This window comes from Tamandua tetradactyla, chromosome 6 (genome assembly GCF_023851605.1).
Source record: "Tamandua tetradactyla isolate mTamTet1 chromosome 6, mTamTet1.pri, whole genome shotgun sequence".
Classification (NCBI taxonomy): domain Eukaryota; kingdom Metazoa; phylum Chordata; class Mammalia; order Pilosa; family Myrmecophagidae; genus Tamandua; species Tamandua tetradactyla.
In genome coordinates this window covers 179,486,998-179,511,824 of record NC_135332.1, presented here as the reverse complement: position 1 = coordinate 179,511,824, position 24,827 = coordinate 179,486,998, and the positions used below count along the sequence as shown (strand labels likewise).

At 45.8% G+C, this 24,827-nt stretch overlaps 1 protein-coding gene across 2 annotated transcripts in view; it reads right to left on the bottom strand.

Annotated features, from left to right (window-relative positions):
* The window catches only part of KHDRBS3 (KH RNA binding domain containing, signal transduction associated 3), a 198,473-nt gene that overhangs the window by 37,520 nt on the left and 136,126 nt on the right, over positions 1 to 24,827 (bottom strand). For both annotated transcript variants that reach the window (XR_013178562.1, XM_077167749.1), the window contains exon 7: positions 8,004 to 8,086. Coding sequence is in view for 1 of the 2 variants with exons in the window: in XM_077167749.1 (XP_077023864.1) it covers positions 8,004 to 8,086 (83 nt within the window). In the remaining variant the exon portion in view is untranslated. The remainder of the gene's footprint in view (positions 1 to 8,003; positions 8,087 to 24,827) is intronic.

Here is a 24,827-nt window from a genome sequence, read left to right as displayed (position 1 = left end):
TTCAATACAGTCTAAGTCTCAAGTTCAGTAGAAGGATGACGTAACTTGGCTTGAGCCCACTCATGGTTCTCAGAATCATTCAAACGCTCCCCTTAGAGCAGCGTTCCACAGGAGCTGCCTTTCCCTGACCACGAATGCCGAGCAGCGTTTACCAACTTCAGCCTCCAGGCCCCATCCCCATGTGTGTGCTTCAGGACACCTGCCCTTCACGCCTGCCACCTGTCCTATTAGTGACTAAACAGTCTCTGCATGAACTTTCTTTTATCTTACATTTATTTTAATTGAATCAAACATGTCCTTGATATGCTAATTATACTTTTCTAATACCACTGAAATCTAATAAAAAATTTAAGTCTGTCAACGTACCATCTGCAACCACCTTGTGAAACGTCAGCGGTGTGTGCACTACTCTTTGAAAACCACTCTTCTATGAAAAAAAGGACTTTATCAGTAGTGTCACGAAGTGTGTGACACAGGCCACTTATGTGAACTCGCTCTGAGATGCAGTCTTCTCAAATAAAATGAGGCTGATAAGATCAAAATCTTAAGGTTACAATGAAGATCGGAGGCTCTGTGTTGCATGGACATGTGGACACACACAGAGGGCGGCCAGCACGCAATACAGAGCCGAGACGGAAGTGTATACTGACAGCTTATAATGCTCAGCTGGTGCTCAGAGGCTCCTTCAGTTACTGTGCAGCACAAAACCAACAGAACGAGGCTTGCAAGAAGGTATTTTATAAAAATTTTCTAGGGCATGATTGATGTATTTCTTAATGCTGACCAAATTATTACTACTTTTAAAAGACCCAAACAGTGAGCTCTTATGGGACAAAAGCAAGATTTTCCAAAAGACAGGGTTTGCTGATGTTTAAGCTGTAAGTTAAACTACAAGTCACAGTTCCTGAGTGAGGGCTCCAAGTGCCCTCTAGCCCTCCATGGGCTGGTCCTGGGGGACACACGGAGCTATGTGAGCTCTAGCTGCCAACACAGGGAACAAACCGGGAGCAGGGCATGCGGAGACAGTAACGGTGCCCTTCTGCATTCCCAGTGAGGCATCTGACAGCAGCAGGAGTGCCCTGGCTCCTCAAAGTTTCCATTTCTCTGTCCATGTGGGTGAAGGGGCTCAAGAGTTGTCTTGTCATAAAAACAAGCCAATGATTTTAAAATTAAAAAAAAATTATCTTGGCTGTGTAATAGTTTCTAGAGTCAGAAAAAATTTAGGCTCAAGTATTCCTGAGCTGTGTGCTCTGGGAAAGCGCTAAACAGCTGTTTCAGCTTCCTTATCTGGGGAAACCAGCCTCGTAGTGGCCTATGAAACTGTCGACAAAGCACCCCGACAGCGAAGCGCTGGACGGGGGAGGCTCCCCAAGCACGGCAGCTGTGAGGTTTAGTTCCTTTTTCCCGTCATTTAAAGTGTTTCCAGACCAACCAAGGAGATTCTGGAAGAGGAAAGGGAGCACGTACCTGAAAGTGCAGCCTGAACCGCCAGGCGTGACAGGGCATTAGCATATCAGTTTTAAAGCCCGACAGAAGCTGAGTCACAACCACCCACACCCCCTCGGGGGAAACCCACGCTTGTGAGGCCCTTTTAAAGTGCTACCCACCTTATGAGCATTGCAGGAGTGAAACATTTCTGTGGAGAAGTTACAATTATTCAGAAGCAAACTAAAATACTACAATTGATATTAGGATTATAAAAAATATCAAATGCGAATTGCTCCCATTCGGTCTAGAATGGAATGGGCACACTCACCCAGGGTTTCTGGAAATCAGAGCCATGGCATTTGTGGGAGCCCCACCCAGGTAGGGGCAGCTTTTTTATTCACAACAGCTGCTGGAGGCTGCGTGTACATGTGTACACAGGAAGCGATCAATAACTACTTTTGAGCCAATGTATATTAAGACAATTCCAACACTGTAAGGAAGAGCTGAGGTTTCCTCCACAGTTAACTGTGTAGTCTTGTTACCCATTAAATGTGTGCAATTAGATGAACTTCCACTTCACTTCAGCGGACGAGGCCACCACAAACATCAATGGGGAACTGCAGATAACAGGGCAGAATCTCCTATCTCTGCGAGGATTCTCACAGTATTTTCATCTTAATATCAGGTATTTGAACATGAGAGAGAAAATTCCTAATGCACAAAACCTTCTGAGATAAACTGTAGTTTCTGCCTCAAAATGAGCGTTGTAGGGCAGGCCATGGTGGCTCAGCAGGCAAGAATGCTTGCCTGCCATGCCAGAGGACCCGGGTTCGATTCCCAGTGCCTGCCCATGTTTAAAAAAAAAAAAAAAAGAGCATTGTAGCATGTTTAAGGCTAGCAGGGTTTAAACATCACCCTGAGATGAATGTGGGCATACAGCGGGTCAGCGGGCAGTCCCCGCCACTGCCACACCACTGCTTATGGCCAGTCCGCGGTGAAGAGTGACACTGGCCAGTGGGGAAGAGAAGAGCTCGCTCTCGTTCCCACCGTAAGACACTCAGTAAGTCCTCCCAGGCCTGTCCACCACCCACCACCACCTGGTTCACTGAGCATCCCTGAGCAAAAGAGAAGGAACTCAGACCTCTGCAAGGAGGCGGGGAGCATGGCTGACTCAGAGTCTGCAATGTGGTAACCACGCTTGCTAGTTATCCTGTTAAGTCCTCACAGCCCAGCAAACAGAGGGACAAGGTACCTCCCCCTGTGTTCTGTCTCACTTAAGCGTCACGACGACCCTCACACCACAACATGACAGTCATGCATTTTAATTAGACAGGTTAAGTAATGCACCCAAAGTCAGAGAGCGGTAAGTGTGGCACTTGGGAACTGGGCACAGGACAGGCACTTAATCACCATGGCAGGAGTCTGAGCACACGGAATACACTCACATGTGACACGTGTGCTGCAGAGTTAACATACTGTGGCTCAGACACGGCTTAAGACATTCAGAATAGAAATTTTAAGAGGATGAGCTGAAAACTATCAGCTGACACCGTTGAATCCCCTTCCTGCCTCTCTCACCCCCAAGGATGGCTCTGCTCTGGGAGCTCAGGCCAGGGACAGACACAGCCAGGGTCTTTTCATGCAGCACTGTTCATCAGCAGTAAAATACGAGACACAACTTCCATTTAAACATTTCTAGAAGCCACAACTTTAAAAAGTAAGAAGAAACAGGCAAAGTTAATTTTAACAATGTATTTATTTTAGAGTCACTTTTTCTTGTACTAAGTCTGAAATCTGGTATGTGTTTTACACTTTCAGCACATCTCAATTTGGACTCACCATGTTTTATTTTTCTTAAGTGTTCAACAGCCACACATGCCAGCAGCTGCTGAACTGAATGGCAGCTTTACCTTCTGCTCAGTGTTCTACTACATGATAGCTCAAAGAGCCATTTCAGGATAGCTATGTACTCTAAAAGATCAGATAGAAAATTCTGCATTGATTCTGAACTATAAGCATAGTGCAGAACATAAGTTCAAATTTTGAATCAAGAGAATTATTGAAGCATGAAATGAACTGCATATAACCTGAAGTGTAAAAATCAAGAAATTTTAGATTGCAGAACATCAAGTGCCACATGGCATTAAATATTAGTAAAATACTAAGGCTGTAAGCTCCTGGAGACTGGTGGCAATGAATGTTATTTACTGAAGGATCTAATGTAAAATTGAAAAAACAAAGTTCTTAATTTCACTAGTCAGCCTACAATATTAATATATAGCCTGAACACAATTCTTACGTTTCATTAAGTTTGTCAAAATGTGATAAGGCTTCTAGTTCAAGCAGAAGACTATTCCTAAGGGATTGGAAAATATTACGAAGTATTAGATTTTGGAATGCAGGACATGGGAGCTACTCATAAGAATTAGCTGCAGCAGCTGAACACAACCATGACAAAAGGCTTGCTGAGAGGCAGAGGAGCAGAGTGCAGAGAAGGCCTGGGGCCAAGGCCCAGGCACCACTGCTCAGCCCCACTGGTCTGGTGAACCCCTCTAAAACCTGGGGCACAGGAAGGACCTGCTGCCCAAGTGTCCCGACAGGCTGCGAAGGGTCACACTGTCCCGGGCTTCAGAGGCCACGAGGCTCGCTTCTTCCCGGGCCAGCAGCACCCTGGCCCGCCGGGGGCTCCTCGGCCATCCTACCCCTGGTGACGTCCTCCCCCTTCCCGAATAGCTGCGGTGCCTTCCGGCCATGCCCTGGCCTCACGGGGCCTGAGCATCTTCTGTTCATAAGGACTCCCCCAGCAACCTGCACTGAGGTCTCCGTCCACGGAACCTACCTTTACTGAAACGATCCCTTCCCCTCTGAGAGGTCCTGCTTACGACGGGTCACACCCGAGAGAACAGCCCAGGGCGAGCACCAGAGCGTGTCTGAACTGGGCTACAGGCTCAATCCACCGCTCACAGGGACCTGGATTTAAGGATGTTGCAGGGGATGCAGGGAGGAGAGAGAATTTATAAGCCCCTGGCCAGTGCCACACACACTGTGCACACTCAATAACTGAAGATGATGGTGGTGACATCCCCTTTAACATCCGCTATTTGATACTGGAGAGGATTAGGAAGTTTGCTGTTCTAACTAGTTTATATTAGATTTCACATTCTCAGACATACAGCATTGTGCTTAAACCAACATCATAATACCTGCTTAAAACCATTTCCCAGCCTGAATCAACTTCAAAGAGCTGCTTCATTCCACTTTGCAGCAGAGGAGCCGCCAGGCGAGCCTCAAAGTGCTGCAGCAGGGACCCTGCCACAGGGACCCTGCCACAGGGCCCCTGCCCCCAGGCATGCCCCTGCCAATCCAGCCACTACATTCCATCCAATTCACTCCCCCAAATCCAAGCCTCACACACCAGGCCCGCCATGCAGCTCCTTGGGGGTCCCCACTGCTACCCCAGGATCAGGTCTCACTTCCTGAGCCGGGAACAGAGTCACTTGCCCTCCGGCCTCAGCATTCTGCCACTGGGCCTCAGGGCGGCACACGCTCCCTGCAGGCTCGTCCACAGCTCCCAGGCCGCGTCGCGCCTGTGCCTTGCTGATGGTGCTGGGCGAAGTGTCCCTCCCGGTTTGCACCCCTAGGACCTCCCGCCAGTCTTTCCCAGCCCAGGTGAGACGCGATCTCATTGAGACATCCCCACGCTTCCAAACCATAGCTCAGCACTGGCTTCTTATGGGAATACGGAAAACTTCTTCCAGCTTCTCAGGCTGGTCCCCACATCACACTGTATGTAAACATTTATACCTACTGCCTATTAGCCTACACGCTCTTCAGGGCTAGGGTCTCTGCCTTTTCATTCCTCATATCCCCACCGTTAGGAACAGTGGATCAGCACAAGGCAGATATTCAGTAAAGGTCTGGTAAATAAATGGCCAAAGGAAATGAATGCTGATCATAAATCATTACAGTGGAGGGCCATGGGCTTCACAAGGCTGCTGTGCCAGTTTTCTGTCCTGCACTCAAAAAAGCCAGGTACTTTTCCCTGATCCAATCTTGCAGGGGCAGCTGTGCCTCTCTAAATCCTGATTCAACACTGCGGGTGGAAACTTTGGCTCGTTTCCATGGAGACATAACACACCCAGCTGTGGGTGTGACCTTCTGATTAGAGGGGGAGATGTGACTTTGCCTATTCCAGGTGGGTCTACATTAGTTTACTAGAGTTCTTTAAAAGGGGAAGCATTTTGGAGATACTTGGAGTGCCTACACAGAGAGAAACATTTGAAGATGCAGAAAGAAACGGGGAAGCTGTGTGAAACCAGAGGCCAAAGAGCCAGCAGATGCCAGCCTCGCGCCTTCCCAGATCTGCCTTTCCTGAGTCACGGTATCATACTGTGGGTGCTTAGTTCAGAACTGCAAACCCGTAACTTAATAAATTTCCTTTTTGAAAGCCATCCCATTTCTGGTATATTGCTTTCCCATAGCATGTGACAAACTAAAACATCTGGGCTCACATTCTAGATTAGCATCTACTTGTCTGAGTCTCAGTTTCCTCGTCTGCATCTCTGCATTGTCAGCTGGATTAAATGACACATGTAAGGACAGGACTAAACTCTGCATCTGAGCTGGCACAGATGCTAAGTAAGTGTGCGCCGTCCTCTTACTTTCACTCCCAGTGGTCACACGATTCTCCTGACAGACAACAGCATTTAGCCAGACAAACTGCTTTAAATGTGCTTCTTCATCAAATACCAAAAAGTAAAAGATTGTTTGAACTATAATCACATATTACATACACACTATTAAAAACCTTAGTTCAGCTTTGACATCTATTAACTAAAGATAATTGCACTTACTGTAAAGGAGTGGACTGGTGCCGATGGAAATCAGCTGAAACCCAGTGTAAAAAGCACAAGCTTGGTGCTTACACACAGGAGGTAAGCAATACATGTTGGGTGCCTTTTCTTTCTACCACAAAATGAATCAAATTGTAAACATCACTCTGTTCTATTGGGTTATATACAACTTCTTCTACTTGTTCATCAACCATGAACACTTGCAAATACAATAAAATACACCTGCATTTGAAAGTCGAGCACATGGAACACTCCACAGAACCGGCAGGAAAGTACACAGAGATGCTAGAAATGCCCAGGGCGAAGCACGCGCGCCTGGCTGTCACAGCGCCTGTGTGACAGACTTGTGAACTCTGTGGCCGTGTCCTCACCCCGCGACATCTGTGTCACCCCCCACACACACACTTCTACACACAGAGCAGGACCTTCTAGGGCTGTTGTGAGGAACCACGTGCTCATACGATCCAGACTCACAGCCTTAGGACACTTACTGAAACCATGCTGCACACATAGTACCCTCTCAGCAAATGTGTGCGTGGGGGACTCAGACTGAATGTCAAGATATTTATGGAAATTCATGCTTAGGCAAAACTAGAGAAGCATTCATTTATTTACAAAGAGTACAGATCTTTGCATTAGATGATGTGGTTTAGAATTTCACCTTGCACTTACTCTGGGATTTTTGGCAAATTACTTCCTCCTGTGCCCCTCGTCCTCCGCTATCAGAGCAGGCCAGCACCACAGCAGATGCCAGGAACACTGTCCCCCCACCACGCTGGAGAACACAAACATGAGGCAAGAAGTTCCCACTAAAAAGGAGCATTTGATGCCCAAGTATGACGGCCAGCTGTTACAAGTCTTATAAGAAAAAATGGCATGAGCAGGAATAAGAAAATATTTACATCCCTGTCAACTCAGTGCGAGAGCTGACACATGAAATCACCTTTCTCTTCCGGGCTTACCTGGCCCCCCAGGAGCTCAAGGAGGTGCCTGAAGGCTTCCCCAAGACAACCACATTTGCCCCTATTTATTAGTGTGTCATGATCACTTTAAAGTCCATAGTTTTGTTTCGTGCATATCTATCTTTGTCACCCACAAGAATTTTAAATATAAAGCAAAAGGCTTCTAGGCACTTAGGAAAATATTCTGAACAGAATAAATGCTGATTTCATATATCAGTAAACATCAAGGTATATTACAGAAGAGGTAACTATAAAGCTCCATTCTGTCTCTGATAAAACTTATTTCTGGGTAAATACTGCCTTAGAAAATGAATGAGAAATGGCTCATCATTTACAAACAATAATCTGAAACCACTGGAAAACAGAAGCACTACTGCTAAGGAATTGAAATCTTTTATGATTATGAAATAAAACTGTAGGCTATTCCTTACCCAGTACTGACAACCCAGGACATTCAGACAACAATTTTGATGTGATTTTTGGCTTTAAGATTCAATTACTCTCAGACTTTGTAAATCCTTACTCCTCCTCAGAATATATTGAACAGTTAAGCCAAATTTCGAGAATCAATAAAAATACCAATTTTTGTTTCCCGATCTTGATTGCTCTAAAATTCCAGCCATTCTGGGGGAGGGTGCTAGCCCATGCTAGCCATGTAGGACAGACAGAACCCCTCCACCGGAGACAGACACAACCAGACAAGCCAAGACACACCAGCCCCTGGCCATGCCCCGCTGCGGCCTGTGGCCCCGGCCCCTACCTCTGGGCGGGCGCGCTGTAGCCGGCGTCGTACGGGTCATAGCTCGGGTCGTCGTAGGCCGCGCCGTAGCCGTCGTCGTAGTCCTGGAGCGGGACAGAGAGGCACAAGGACCTGAGAGCCGCTTCCAGAGAGAGCCACTCTGGTTTTAAGTTCATCTTTATCAACCTAGGTACATTTAGCTGCTTGCTAAATTATATTCTCAAAACAACAGAAGCTACATGAGGAAAGACAGCAGAGTGACAATATACAAAAAGTTTCTCCAACAAAGCAATGAGAAGACAGGAAAAATTGTCAGAATCAACACTTTTAGATTTCTGGAAATTGGCTTGGGGAGATTCAAGGCGCAGCAGACACGTGTGGGCAGAGCAGGGGCTGCAGGGGGGTCTCACCGTCTGCCTACCCACCCGCCCCAAGAGGCCTCCGCAGCATGCCCCCCCCCCCGACCCTGCGGGGAGCTGTCGCATTTCCCTGCCTTGCAGCCCCAGTGCGAAGGGCGACCTTCCCAGGCGTCGTCAGAAACTCTGGGCACATGCTAAAAGGCCGGTGCCCGAGGGGAGGAACTGGCACCAAGGATGGGCGCTCAGAGGGCCACGGTGGAAGAGCGGGGATGAGGCGGCCACAGCAACGCTGACCACTTCACCAGGGTCCTCCTCCCGGCGCCTGCTATGTCCACGGCAAGGAAGGGGATGGAGGGAGGGCTGGAGCCTCACCGGCAGAGGACAAATGCCGTGCGATGCCGCAGATATGATCCGACTCTACGTCAACTCACAGACACAAATAAGGAGTTCAGGTGGCCAGGCGCAGGTGAGGCTGAAGGACGGGCCGGCTACTTCCCGCGCACGTGTCTGAGCAGGCTCAGTTCAAGCGTTTGGAAACAGGCCGAGGGACGGCAGCATAGGACTGCGAGAATAACTAATGGCCCTGGCCGGGGCCGACAGGGTGGACAGGGAAGGGGGCCGTGCACGCCACCAGAAGGGCAGCTGAGGCTAAAAAGTGGGAACGTGCGACAGCAAACTCTGTGCTGGGCTATGACCGTGATTAACTGTACAGATATACGTAAACATTAAAAGTGCTCTCATCAAGTAGAGCAGCTCACAACACTATTACCAGGAATTAGCAATGCAGGGGGAGATGGGGAAAATGTACCGACTGCAAATATTACCTCTGACTAGAGTTAACAGTAATATTTAATATTCTTGCATCAGCAGTAACAAATGTACCACACCAACACTATGGGTCAATCATGGGGGAAATAAGGAGTATGGGAGGATGGGGGCTTTATTTTTCATTTTTATTTCCTTTCTGGAGTAATGAAAACGTTCTAAAATTGATCATGAGGGTGTCCTCACTGACGCACAATGTGATATACTGCGAGTTACTGACTGTAAACTGGATGGTTTGTATGGCGTGTGAATATAGTCCAAAAACAAAAAGCAGCAGCCAGATCTCAAATCAATTACCTAGCCATCCAATAAGAAACCAAAAAAAAGAAGAGCAAATTAAACAGCTAGCGGAGGAGAAGGAAAGAATAAAGATGATGACCTGAAATAAATGAAAGAGAAAATGAACAAAATCAAGTTTGTTCTTTGAAAAGATCAACAAAATTGAAACAAACAAACAAAAAAAACTGTAGTTCAAATGACCAAGGGAAAAAGTGAGAAGATTCAAATTCCTAAACTCAGGAATGAAAGAGGAGACCATTACTGGCAACCTGACAGAAATGAAAAGGATGAGGAAATGCTGCAAACACCCGTATGCCAGCACATCAGACGATCTAACTGAAACGGATACCCTCCTAGAGAGACACACCACACCACAACTGAGACAAACCTAAGCAGAAAACATGAATAACCCCTAACAACTAAAGAGATTGAATTAATAAACAAAAACTTCCTACAAAGAAAAGTCCAGGACAAGGTGGCTTCCCTGGTGAATTCTAACCTATATTTGAAGAATTTATCAATCGTCCACACATTTCTTCCTAAAAACAGACAAGGAGCACACTCCCATCTCCTTCCAACCCAAGGGACACAGCATCCCTGACCAATATCCCTTACGATTATAATGCAAAAATTCTCAGCAAAATAGGAACCAACCAAATCTACCAGATTATAAAAAGGAGTTTACACCACAATCAAGTGGTTTTAACCCAGGGAAGTAAGGTGGGTTCAACACATGAAAATCAATCAACATAATATACCATATTAAGAGAATATAGGACAAAAACAACATATGATCTCAATACATACAGAAAAGGCATTAGACAAAATCCAACACTCTTTCATAATAAAAAATTAAACAAACTAAGACTAGAAATAACTTCTTTAATGTGATAAAGAACATCTAGGAGAAAGTCATTTCACTTAATGGTGAAATACTGAAAGGATGTTTCCACTCTACATTTCTATTCAACATTATGCTGGAGCTTCTGGCTTGGGCAACTGGGCAAGAAAATGTAATACAAGACATGAAGACTGGAAAGAAAGAAGCAAAACTATTTCAGAAGACATGATCTTATATATATAAAATTCTAAGAAGTCTACAAAAAGTCCATTAGAGCTAATATGAATTCAGGAAGATGTAGGACACAAGAAAATACATAAAAATACATTATCATTCCATCCGTTAAAGATAAAGAGTCAGAAAATAAAATTTAAGGAAACAATTTCATTTATAATAGCCCCCAAAAGAATAACTTGTTTAAGAAAAACACAGCAAAAGAGCTGCAAGACATGTATACAGATGGGATCAGGACGGATGACGGTACCCAAAGATGCCTACTGCATAATATCTGGGACCTTGAATGTCATCTTACAGGAAAAAAGACTTTGCATGTAGGATTAAGGAAATGGGGACAGGACTTTCCTGGATTACTCAGGTGGGTGGGCCTTACATGTAATCAAAAGTGTCCTTAACAGAGGAGGTGGATGAGATTTGACCACTGAAGGGGGCAACTGAACCAAGATGCCCCCTGAGCTCTGAAAACGATGGAAGGGGTCAGGGACCAAAGAGGGCATCTCTAGAGGCTGGAAAAGGCAAAGAAGCGTGTTCTCCCCTAAGCCTTGAGAGGAAGTGCAGCCCAGCCAACATGCTGACATCCAGCCCAGGGAAACTGATCTCACACTTCTGCCCTCTAGACATGTCCTCTATGGATAAACCTGCATTGTTTGAACTGACCGACTTTGTTGTAATTTATCACCGCATCCACAGGAAATGGACATAAGTGAAAACTACAAAGCACCTTAGAAACAAATTAAAGAAGGCCTAAATAAACGGAAAGACATCACACGCTCAGGCATCTGAGGACTTCACATTAAGATGGTAATACACACAAAATAAACCTCAGATTGAACACAATCATTGTTGAAATCCAAGCTAATTATCCTACAGAAACCAACAAGCTGATTCTCAAATTCAAATGTAAATACAGGGGAACCAGAATAGCCAAAACAATCTTGATAAAGAACTAAATTAGAAGACTCACACTTTCCAATTTCAAAACTTCTTATGAAACTACAGTCATCAAAACAGTGTCGTAATGTAGACATACAGAAATAAACCCTGACGTGTATGGTCAAATGATTTTCAACAAGGTGCCCAGACAATTCAGTGGGTGAAGAAGAGGCTCTTCAATAAACAGTGCTGGAACAAACAGACAACAGAAGCAAAAGAATGACATCAGTCCCCTACCTCACACCGCATGCAAAACTCAACTCAGAGTGGACCTTGCATCTAACGTAAGAGCAAAACGTATGAAAGTCTAAGAAGAAAATTAGGTGTCAATCATTATGATTTTGGACTAGGCAATGGTTTCTTAGATATGAAATCAAAAAACAAAAGCAACCACTGAACTTCATTAAACTGCAAAACTTTTATGAAGAAAATATTTGCGAATCATATATTTGATAAGGATGTAGTACTAAAATACATAAAGAACTTCTACAACTCAACAATAAAAAGACAAACCAACAAGAGCAAGTCGCCCTTCTCATTCTACTGGGGGCAAACTTCAAACCGGGGACCTTCTGCAGACGAGACAACACACTGCAGCTAATGCAAAAATGCTGTGGAATCTGAAAAGTGCAGAAAGATAATTACTCTGTAAGATTAAATCTAATACATGTTACTCAATGGCATTTAAATCCATGAAAATAGGAACCCTACCGTACTTCTGATTCCTAAGAGACCAGGACTCGTCAGTTACAGGGTGTGTCTTTGGGTTTATTGCTATAATTTATTAATTATTAAATATTATTTACTTAATATTTACACAAGCCCTGACATAACATCGAGCACAAGTATCTTGGAACATTAGTGTCATCAATACCAACTTAATGTCAAACAAACATGGTCTAGGGGAAAGAGACGGCTCTGGAGACAGAGGGGATTATGTAATTCACTATCAGTGATTTCAGGCAGGCTCACTTACTTACCAGAATCTGTTTCTTTATCGATAAAATGGGAATCCTTATAAGCACCCTGAAGGAAGGAGCACGTATATGGATTTATCGCAGTGCAAGGACTGGGACAGTGGACATTACTGACTACTGCTCCTGCGGCCCGGATCTCTGACGGAACACAGCACACAGGTCGAGGCATCAGAAGCCATCACATGCGATGCTATGAGCCAAAAGGCTATGAGGAGTCCTGAGCCACTCTCCTAATAAAGCATATTTTTCACTATGTTTTTAGAGTAAGAGGAAAAAAAAACATTCACCATATTCACAAATTTAAAATTGGGAATTGTTCTCTAAAGTTTTAAATTTCTAAAATAGGTCAATCACTAAAGCAATTTTGGAAAGACATCAACTTGTGAAGCTACTGACAGACATTTCAAATAAACTGCGAACCACCCTTATCCTTGCTTCCAGTAAAATGGATATAATAATAATGGAACTGCAGAACTTTCATCTTTTTATCTAAACTAAAAAGATATCCCTAGGCTTTTCAATTCCTATTTAAAATACATTTTCATAAATAAGCTTTTTACAATCCGCACTGTTTTTAATTAAATTTCTCACTATTGAAAACAAGCTAATTGAAGCGGTTTAGAGATTAACTTTCAAGAAATTATAGCAGTAGTCACTGCAGTGGGAGGTACCGGTGGGGAAGGCCCTGCCTCAGCTAGTCCCCAATTACAGGTGCAGGCGAGATGAGCGAAGAGTTTGACACCACTGAAGATGCTTAAACAAAATCTCAATTAAAAATTGCATGTTCTCTTGAAAAATATTTTGGGTTTTTCCTTAAGGGTTCCACTGATGTTGCTAGTAGTCAGCATTTCAGAACAGTTTGCTCTTGGGGTACAGGAGGAGGCACAGATGGGACCCCCACGTGAAGGGCCAGCCCAGGGCTGCTGTCCTTCAAGACCGTGGGGCCGGCTCCCCCGCCCTTCCAATGGGGACCCCACGTGCAGACCGTGGGGCCCGGCTCCCCTGCCCTTCTGATGGGGACCCCACGTGCAGACAGTGGGGCCCGGCTGCCCTGTCCTCCTGATGGGGACCCCACGTGCAGACCGTGGGGCCTGGTTCCCCTGCCCTTCTGATGGGGACCCCATGTGCAGACCGCGGGGCCCGGCTGCCCTGTCCTCCTGATGGGGGCCCCACGTGCAGACCGTGGGTCCCGGCTGCCCCTCCCCTGCCCTTCCGACGGGGACCCCACGTGCAGACTGCAGGGCCCAGCCACCTCTCACCCGCCCTCCCCTCCCGAGGAGGCCGCGTCACACCACATGGAGCCCGAGGCCAGCTCCACACTGACAGCCAGAGCGCGTCCATGTCCACTAAGGAGAAGAGGCCTCACGTTCTGCCGTAACACAGGACTAGTTAAAGGGGATTAACCTGTCACTCAGGCTCAAAAGTTAGAATGATTAAACAACATTAGATATCAAGGGGTATTAACGAATGGCAAAATACATCATATGAATAGATAGCTGATGCAATCATAATTAAATGATCTCGAGAGTAATATAATTAGAATTTCTAAGACGATTTTAGTTTGCAGATTTTGAGGGACGTGGTAAGTCTGCATCTGAAAAAGAATCTTTTCCTTTAAACATTTTTCAAAATATTTTAGGATTCAAAAGATACTCAGCCAACTCACTTTCAGCTTGTTCTACCATCATTAAAATGTCTGTCTATCCTATGAATTCTTTTCAATATCAAGGGCTCTACATTTATTTAGTATCTCCAGAGTGTCAAGCTCTGTTATAAGCATTAGGCAAATAAAACTTCAAAAAAAGGAGACATAATTCCTGCCCTAAAAGAACCTACAGCAGGGAAGACAAGGGAGCGGTGGGCAGACAGACAAGCCAGCAGGCCCGGGAAGGTGCCACTGCCAACTGGCCAGGGCACAAGGTGCTCAGAGGCACCAACCGCCACGCGGAGGACAGCAGGGCTCATGCCGCTGGCATGTGTGCGGACACAGCAGGATGGCCAGTGGGGCAGCGGAGGGCAGACTGGCCAAGTGAGGCCGCAGAGGGATGGCCAGTGGGGCAGCAGAGGGCAGAGAGGCCAAGTGAGGATGCACCGGGATGGCCAGCGGGGCAGCACTGGGTAAAGAGGCCAAGTGAGGACATAACGGGATGGCCAGTGGGGCAGCAGAGGGCAGAGAGGCCAAGTGAGGATGCACTGGGATGGCCAGCGGGGCAGCACTGGGTAAAGAGGCCAAGTGAGGACATAACGGGATGGCCAGTGGGGCAGCAGAGGGCAGAGAGGCCAAGTGAGGATGCACTGGGATGGCCAGTGGTCCAGCAAGCAGGCAAGAGGCCCTTGGGCACTGCTCACACAGCCTCCACCCTACCCTCCCAGGGGTCTCGCCCAGCTCTCGCTCTGCTCTGGGGCCTCACGCGCTAGAATGCACCCAGGAGGGCGAGGGGGTATGAGGAGCATGGCACCGGAGTGGGGAGGAACTGAGGTTCAGGCGAGACTACAGGGAAAGGGGCCACCACAGAGACAAAGACCATCGTCTGTATGCCTCTGTTTGTCCGTCACGCACACAACCACTATTTACTGAGTGACCACAACATTTCAGGTGCCAGGAGCACATGTGTGAACCACATTTAAAGTTAGTGGGAAGTCACACATGAAACAAACATCCCAGCAAGTAACCGCAAACTGTGAAAGGCTCCGATTCGGACCCTGCTTAGCTGCAACCATGGGACACGGCCCCAGGTGGGCATTGGTAGAGGCTGGGGGTGGTAAGGAGGCTTCCCGCTGAGGATGGGCACGCAGCCCACCAGCTGCTGGGCAGACAGCTGGAGGTCTGTCAGTTCAGACAAGACCTGCACAGACAGGGCTGCTGTTTGGACACAGGGATGAGGGTGATGACAGCAGGAGGCCGAGCGAGTCTGGCAGACACAGTGCTAGGCTGGCACACACAGCACGCAAAGAGCCGGAGGGCTCTCGGCGGGATGGCCTCAGGAAGACGACAGCAGAGAGGCCAGGGTTGGGACGTGCAGTCAGTGACCATTACCACGTGGAATGAGGTGCAGTGACGGACACAGACAAGCTCTTCCAGAGCTGGTGGATAAACTACCACACTCAGTGCATGGGGAACACACACTACGCTGATTGCATGCTTCCTTTGTACACAGACTCTGAAGCAATTTATCACAAATGGATTCACTTCAGCAATTCATATGTATCCTGGGCCACGTCAGAAAGCATGAGCATGTCTCTCTGTGTAATTACACCAACATTCCGAATAAAGTACTCTCATGGAATGTACTCTTGTTATTTAATTATTGGACATAAATAATAAATCAATGTCATTTTGGGATAGACATATTTGCTCTCAAAAATGCTATGAGGAATTACTGTTATTATGTTTAATTTTATATTTACATGGTTACAAACTCATCCATTATCGCTTTCTTGTTTTTGGAGGAAAGTTCATCATGGTGATCTGCTTTGTTCTCTTAGAGTTATTCTTCAAAGGAAATTCCCTGGGGGGAGTATCTGGTCCCACTCGTGGCTAACCTTGTCTCCTCAAATGGCCCCTGTGTACATCCTACGTGTTCTCACATGAACCACCTTCTCAAAACCAAACGCTTGTTTACTAACAGCTGTTCTTCCCAATTACACACACGCAGGGAGTATCTTCTGACAACTAATCTGATGAAGAACAGCTGGCTCAGTTGACATTATAAGTGACCAAATAGCATCACAGTCTCACCTTGAGAAAGATCAATCAAATTTCAAGGAAATAAAACAACAAAGAAAAAAACAGAAGCTTCTGGACTTGGCTGAGCTCACAGTCCTGGGAAAGGGCTGTGCCCCAAGAAAAGGGGCACAGACAGCCCGGTACCAACTCCTCTGCTCTGGGGAAGCTTGGGGGCTGGGGGGACTGGCTCTGAAAAGGGATTCTATTTTATTTTTTTTCTCTTTTTTAAGTATTCTAGGTAGCTCATGAGAGAAAGCCTTTTCAATTGTCAGTGCTGACCCAGGGAAGGGTGGAATTAAGGCAAGTTGGGGGAGAAAGTAACAGGTCAAGTGGAGGAGTTAATTCCCTGGAGGGCACATCTTCCCCAAGAGAAGGGGGGCCCAGCTCAAGGGGGGGCCTCCTTCAAAGAATTCAGACCCCAGGGGCTGGGAATCAGAACAGCCCAAGCTTGCCTCAGTCTCAACCATGCCCCTGGCAGGGACAGGCAGAGGCCGCTGACAAAGGCACAGCACCAATTTATGCCAGTGGGAAGCTGAGGGCTGGGCAGGAGAGGAAACGCACAGAGTCTAGAGGCATCACAGGAAAGTCGGACAACCTGCTGGGTCTCATCCTCAGGATTAGCAAACTAGAGGACAAGACCTCTGAAATCCTACACATAAAAAAATAGATAAGGGAAAGGAATGGAAATATATGAGTAGGGTTTCAGGGAATTGAATGACAATGTGAAGCAAACGAACATACATGTTGTGGGTGTCCCAGAAGGAGGAGAGAAGGAAAAAGGGGCACAAAGACTAATGGAGGAAATAATCACTAAAAATTTCCCATGTCATATAAAAGATATTAAATTGCAGATCCAAGAAGCATAGCATACCCAAAACAGAACAGATCAAACAGACCTACTCCAAGAACATACTAGGCAGATTGTCAAGTGTCAAAGACAAAGAGAGAATTTTGAAACCATCAAGAGAAAAACTTTCCATCCCATACAATGGAAGCATGCTAAGACTGTGTGTGGATTTCTCAGCTGAAACCACGCAGGCAAGAAGGCAATAGTATAATATATTTAAGATACTGAAAGAAAAAAACCCTGCCAACCAAGAATTCTATATCCGGCAAAACTGTCCTTCAAAAATGAATGAAGAGTTTAAATTATTTTGGGAAAGAATTTTAAATGAGAGATTTGCTCTATAAGAAGTACTAAAGGGAGTAGTATAGACAGGCAGAAAAAGAAAGGGAAGGGAAGTCTGGAAAAGAGTGTAGAAATGTAGTCTATCAGTAAGGGTAAAAAGACAGGAAAAAAAATTAAGATATATCAGAATACGCATGCAACAACATGGATGAACCTTGAAACATTATGTTGAGTGAAATTAGTCATAAACAAAAGTACAAATACTACACAGTCTTACTAACATGAACTAACAGTACTGAGTGAACTTGGAGAGTTACAGTTAACAACACTGGTCATGAGGAGACAGAAAGAGGGCAAAGATCAGGTATCTGATACTGAAGGAGTACAAAATGTTCAACAGGATTGCCTGCAAAGATCCAGAAATGGATAGCATGATACTATCTGATGGTAGCACAATATTCCAAGTACACTGGAGAAAGCTAAGTGTGAGTATGGTTGAACTAGGAAGGCTGGGGGCATTTATGACACCAGAAGGAAAGACAAAGACTGGGATGGTATAATTTAGAGAAACCTAGAATGGTCAATGACGGTGATTAAATGTACAAATACAAGAATGTCTTTACTTGAAAGAGAATAAATGAATGCCAACAGCGCAAAGTGTTGAAAATGGGATGGCATATAGGAAAAATACCATCAAAGTAAACTACGGTCTAGAGTTAACAACAATGTTGTAGTATGCTTCCACTAAGTGTAACAAAGGCAGTATGCCAAGGCTAAATGCCAAGAGGGAGACAGAAGGGAAGAGTGTGGGATTCTTGGCAGTGGTAGTGTTTCTCCTTTATATTTTATTTTATTATTATTTTTATTTTTTATTCTTTTTTCCCCTTCCTCTTTCTTTGTGGAAGAAATGGCAATGTTCTCATATGGATTGTCATGGTGAATGCAAAACTATGGGATTATATCAAGAACCACTGATCGTTTACTTTGGATGGATTACATATGTATGATTAAAACTGTTAAAAAGAGAAAGATGCAATTGGCTGGAGAAAATATGGAGAGAGAAATGTACCTATTCCTTGTTGGCAGGGAAGCTGAAAGGTGCAGGCCGTCTGGAGGGAAGGGTGGTGGTTCCACAGGAGGCTAAGGAGAGGACTGCCACACAATCCTGCAACCCGTTATTAGGTATACACTCTGAGGAACTGAAAGGAGGGACACAAATGGATATTTGCACACTGGTGATTATGGCAGCAGTGTTCATGATCCACAATGGATGGAGGTGGCCTAAGGGTACAATGACTGAGGAACAGAAAGGGGAGCTGTGGTGTCCACATACAAGGGACCACTGAGCAGCTGTGAGAAGGGATGAAGCTGGGAGGCATGCGACTAGGTGAGTGAGCCTTGAAGACAGTATGTGGAGTAAAATATGCTGAGAACAAAAAGACAGATATCATAAGGCCTCACTAAGATGGACTGACCACACATGCAAACTCTGAGAATTGAATTCGGGAGCACAGTTATCAGGGGAAGGCTTACTGGGAAGGCTCCTAGGCTGTAAGCTCTTACAGCCATCCCTTCTAGGCCTGTGTCTGCAACTGTCACTGCTAAATTCTGAAATGCTGAGCTATTTGTGTATAACCTGGTCACTCCATGAAACTCTGGGTACTTGTATGACACCTGAGACAGAGCTAGAGTTCTGCAGCTATGAAAGTCAGCATTATCCCATACAGCAACTGTTTAAAAAGCTGAAGTCTTTAATTAGAGGTATGAATATGGCTGAAATGGTTAGAACTAAGGTTTATCAGACTAAAGGGTAAAGGATTATATTAACTGTGTTTTAAGACTTGAAATTCTGAGACCAAAGGAAGAGATGTTTATTATTTAAATATAAAAAAATTATATTTTCTGTAGCCATTTATCTAATTTACTGTCTGATCAGTTTTCAAACACCATAATTACATGGAACCTTTAACAGGAAATGAAATCTTGGTTTATACAGGTTAGTATGATGCCTGGATACATCCCAGAGTAATTTGGGTAGAAGATAAAACAATATCTGCAAAATCTCTTTGAGGGACTTGGGAAAAATGTAGAAATATTAACTTTTCCCACCTGGGGAAGATCTGATAGTCTCACAAGCATTGGGGATTCTAATCTAATAGGCCAAGCCATCAATCTTGGGGCTTGCCCTTATGAAACTTATTCCTGAAGAGGTTAAGTTTAGTCTACTTAAAATTATGCCCAAGAGTCACTCCAGGGAACCTCTTTTGTTGCTCAGATGTGGCCTCTCTCTCTAAGCCAACTCAGCAGGTGAACTCACTGCCCTCCCCCTCCCTGGGCCACATACGCTTCCCCGAGGGGTAAATCTCCCTGGTGATGTGGGACATGACTCCCGGAGTTGAGCGTGGCCCTGGCATCGTGGGATTGAGAAAGCCTTCCTAACCAAGAGGGGAAGATAAATGAAACAAAACGAAGTTTCAGGGGCTGAGAGATTTCAGATTGAGTTGAGAAATCATTCTGGAGGTCATCCTTACACGCTATGCAGATATCCTCTTTCTAGTTTCTGGTGTATTGGAGTCGCTAGAGGGAAATAACCTGAAACCATTGAACTGCATTCCAGTAGCCTTGATTCTTGAAGATGACTGTACAACCACTGCCTGTTAAGGTGGGAACATGTGATTATGAAAACCTTGTGACTGACACTACCTTCATCCAATGTATGGACAGATAAGGAAGAAAACACAGAGAAAAAAAAAATTAATAGTGGGGAGAGCAGGTAGGCGATATTTTGAGTGTTCTTTTTAAATTTTATTTTTATTCTTGCTTTTATTGTTTAGAGTAATGAAAATGCTCAGAACTGCATGGTGACACTGCCTCACTAGCCGCACACTTCTGATGATACATGGCGTGTGACTATGTCTTATAAAAACACTGCATTGAAAAAAATCTCAATGGGCACATTTTGACAAGGAAATACTGTGAAAGAATTATCAGACTTTCTCACTTGGGTTTTTTTTTTTCCCCGCATGGGCAGGCACCGGGAATTGAACCCGGGTCTCCAGCATGGCAGGCAAGAACTCTGCCACTGAGCCACCGTGGCCCACCCCACTTGGGCTTTTAATAAAGCAAATTCCTAGCAGACACATAATATAATTATTTATTAAAAATAATTACCATTAATTGAGTTTTTCTTGAGGCTAAAATCTTTTATTTTAGTATGCATAATCTGAAAAGTATTGAGAATCTTAACGACTAAATGCATGCTTTCTCAAGAAAGCAGCAGTTGTGGCAGGGTTTAAAGAATAGCGTCCTCCCCTCCCCCACTCCCGATTTTGGGGTTAAATAAGCAACTGATACGGTTTCATTTTCTTCTTGTGGAAATAATGGTTTCAGATACTGACTGCTAAATGAAAGTTAAAATTGAAAGTAAACGGAGTGACGAGCTCTAATTACAGAAGTTTTATTGCCATGAATGCATCTGCCCGAGATCTTTAAAGATTCTATTTCTGAGTTCCGAAGGAACAGCAAGGCTTTCTCAGAGTTACAGATGCTCTGACGTTTTTAAATAATGAAAATGCTACTTTTATGTTTGCCAGTAAGGCAACAGTAGAGATTTTTGTTACTGTTATTTTGGGTTTGTTTGTTTTATTAATCCCAACCCCTTTCCATGCAGTTTCCATTTTACCTACTTGTGGCAGCTTAACTTCACAGAATTACAAAAGTGCAGGACACCAACGGCTGCTCATTTAATTCAGTCTCCTGCCATCCCTTTCACAACCTCCAGATGAGGGGAACATGCAATTATCTCATTTGTAATCTCAGGTAGGACAGCACGGATTTTTTTTTTTATACAGCACTGATTGTTGAAGGTAACACATAAACCTAAAATTTGAATCTCAAATTTGCTCCTTTTCTAACAGCTGTAACTTTGGACAAGACATACATTTCCTGATTCTAAATTCTCATTTGTACAGATGAGAATACAAATAGTGTCTCATTGGGTGGTTGTGAAAATAACATGAAATAACATATGTTAGAGCATTTTCTCCCTAAATATTGCTTCCTTCTTGAAACTTCATTTTAGAACTGATGTGAGAGTTATAGAAGGCCACTCTGTTACACTCTCCAGGGGTTACAGAGACTCACTCTTATCTCTTTGTGACCTGTGCTTACTAGAAAGCACTAGAAAGCAAGGAGCACTGGGGGAAGCCTCTTTTAAAACACCAACTATCAACTTCTTCGCACCAGATGGTTACAATAATGACTTAGAAGAATCACTGCAACCTTTGTTAGAAAACTTATTGGGTCTTAAAAGATTACGAGATCCCATATGCAGGTGCGTTCAGTCCAGTCAACATTTCCAGCAACTTACAAGATCCCAGAAACTGTGCTAGCGGCTGGAGATTAAATAGGAGTCACTGTGCTTGTCTCTAGAAGTTTACAATCTTCAGAAAAACAGAAATATACTAATTAATGATTGCATTACACAGCTATGCTAATCACTAAATTATATATAAATTGCTATGTGCCTAAAAGTGAAACACCATGCAGGAGACATCAGGGCTGGTTTTCAGAGTTGGCAAGGTGTTTATGCTCAGTCTGGAGAATATTCATTCATTTGTTCATTTGGCACATATTTATCAAAGACTCACCTTTGGCCCTAGGTGCTGGGATTAGGGGGAATGGGGGAAGGGGCTTCCCATCCTCAGCAAATTTAGAATTTAATTTAACTCATGGTTATTCCAGTTCCATGGAATAAATACTTCAGTAAGCTGCCCTAAAAGGACCAATGGCAACTCTCCTACTTCCTTCTTTTGCTACTTTCATGTTTGCCAGTAAAGCAACAGTAGCGATTTTTGTTATTGTTACTTTGGGTTTGTTTGTTTTATTAATCCCAACCCCTTTCCATGCAGTTTCCATTTTACCTACTTGTGGCAGCTTTGTTCCAGGACTCCTTGGTCATAGGTAGCCAGGCTCTCTGAGGGGATATCTTGAGTTATTCCTACCCTGGCTATCTAAAATCCCGCATGCACTGGGAAGAAAGCTGAAATCAGATCAATAGTGGGAAGACAGGAAAGAACAAGTCATGGATTTGGAAGGATGCACAGAGGCCAAAACAGAAGCCTGTGAATGGATGAAGGAAAGCCTCTACAGGGTCTCTCCTAGAGACAAGCCAACAAGCAAAGTAAAAATACAAACAACAGAAGCTCTTCCTCCCGCACCCCAGGCTGCATGACCAGTGGTGTGGTATGAACAACGTGCAGGGGACTGTGGACAGCTGAGACCTACGGACCAACATGGGGCACAGGCTGGTGACCACAGAGCTCTACTCGAGAGGCTGGAAGAGGAAATTAAAGCTGAGCCGGGGGAGAGGCCAGGCGAGAAGGGCCCAGCCGAGGCTCAGCACGCCAGGCGAGGGCTCCTCTACTGCCTTCCCCAGAGCTGCTGGCAGGGGCTGTGATCCAGCTACTGGCACTGCAGAGAGCTTACAAAGATGCCAGGCTAAGTGGCAAAACCCTTCTCGGCTTTCATTTCTTCCATGTAGTTTTACTGAGCTATTTTCACAAACGGTATCATCCCATAGCTGTGTGCACACGCCCGTGGTCAATTTAGAACATTTTCATTAGTCCAGAAAAGAAGTGAAAATAAAAAAGCAAACCCCAATCCTCCCATGCTCCTCACCCCCCCATGACTGCACCCTAGTGCTGGTGTGGGACGTGTTACTGCTCGTGAGAGAACACGAAAATGCAACTGTTAACTCCAGTCCACGGTCCACAACAGCCACAGGGCCCCTCTGCGCTCTCACTGACCCCTTGTAAAAGTCTGTGCGTTTGTCACGAGGGAACGGTTTACACCTGCCCAGTTAAGGACGGACATGGTCCACCATTGGCCTCCAGGCCACTCAACCCCGTGCCGGTGACTGGTACTGACTCTGGGAGGGATCCCCAAGAACCAGAGACACTAAAGGAGGGAGAAAGCGGTGCAGTGTAATCTGAACCCTCCATGACAGTGGCTCAACTTGGGGAGGGGTGCACTCCCGGGCGCATATCCTTTCCTAGTCGCCATGCACTCAGAGCGCTGGTTTCTGAACAAAGGAGATTAAACCACTAATGCCTGTGGCCACCCACTTCCTGAAGGCAGCCCTGAGGTGGGGCAGAAGGAGCCCTGACCCCAGGGTCAGGAAATCTGGGCTGGCATTGCAGCTGAGGCTGTGGGGGGGAGCGTGGCAGGGCAGCAGGAGCCGGTCCCCTCTCCCGGGCAGCCCCTTCCTTCACCAGAGCCCGCACACCCTGGTGCTCCGAGGGGCAGCTGTTTCTCCACGCGCTTTCACTTCACTTGTTTTGGGCTGTTCCCGTCACTCATCAATACCGGTCAGAGCTACAGACAGCGAATCTAGCGTCTTGAACTTCTCTTCCTTTTTCTTTTCCACTTCTAGACACTAACCTTCCAAGAAACGTTTGTTTCAATGGATCCAATTTCTGTTTAGACTCACCAGAGTATACATCCTAAGGCAAAGGACCTATGTGCCTTATTCTCTGAGAAGCATGTACGACGGCAACGTCCCTTTCCGGAGCGCACAGAGTACGGAACTTAGAAGGCGGAACACCTCGCCTGACTCACGCCCTCCTCATGGGGTTCCAGGCCTCTCACGGCCCCTGCCTGGCAGTGTCTCCTACAGCATCGGCCACTCAGATGCCAGACCCACAACCACAGGGAAGAGTAGGCCAGCAGGCACAGACACCGACAACGGGCCCACCCACAAGCACCTGAGCCCCGTTCTCCTGTGCCTTCAGCCCCGCTGCTTCCAGAAGACTGCACAAGTGTAGAAAAGTGCAAGGCAAGCTCACCACTGTCAGTGCGCTGAGAGCATTGAGGAAGAGGAACACGGGGAGGGGGAAGGGGTCACGTCCCGCCCCCTGAAGAGCAGATGGTGCAGCAACGGGCCAAGGGCCTTGCTCGGTCACCCCGAACCGCTGGTGCCCGGTCTGTGCTCTCAGCCACCCGTGCCTGCCCCTGGGAAGCTCCCGGCCTGGGCGGGAGACACACGGGCAACAGCAGCGCCCGATGCTGCTGACTGAAGCCTGGGACAGACAGGCCCGACCGGGAGAGGCACCAGGGCAGCATCGAGGCGGGGCAGGCGGCGCGGGGCAAAGGCCTCAGGGGACACGGCCCCCAGGGACGCCTGCGGCCCCTCCGGGGGTCACCTCCCAGGAGCCTGCAAAGAGGAGCTGCTCACCACGCACAACATGTCCATGAAAGCAGAGCACAGGGATCCCCTGATTCTACCACTTTATCCCCATCATTTCTTCCTTTTCTTTGACAGCAGCTCACACACTGCTACTTTCATGCTTTCAGTTGCTAACATGAGATCCATTCCATGCTTCTTGTTTCCTTCGCTGATGGTAAACTAGGAAGTTATAGTAAAAATCCCTGGGGCTTTGTATTCTTGTTGAAGAATTCTGTTCCACCCCAGTTTTCAGATATGTTTTTGTTCTCTTATTTTAAGTAAGTCTGTGGACCGTATCAAAGAATTATTGAGT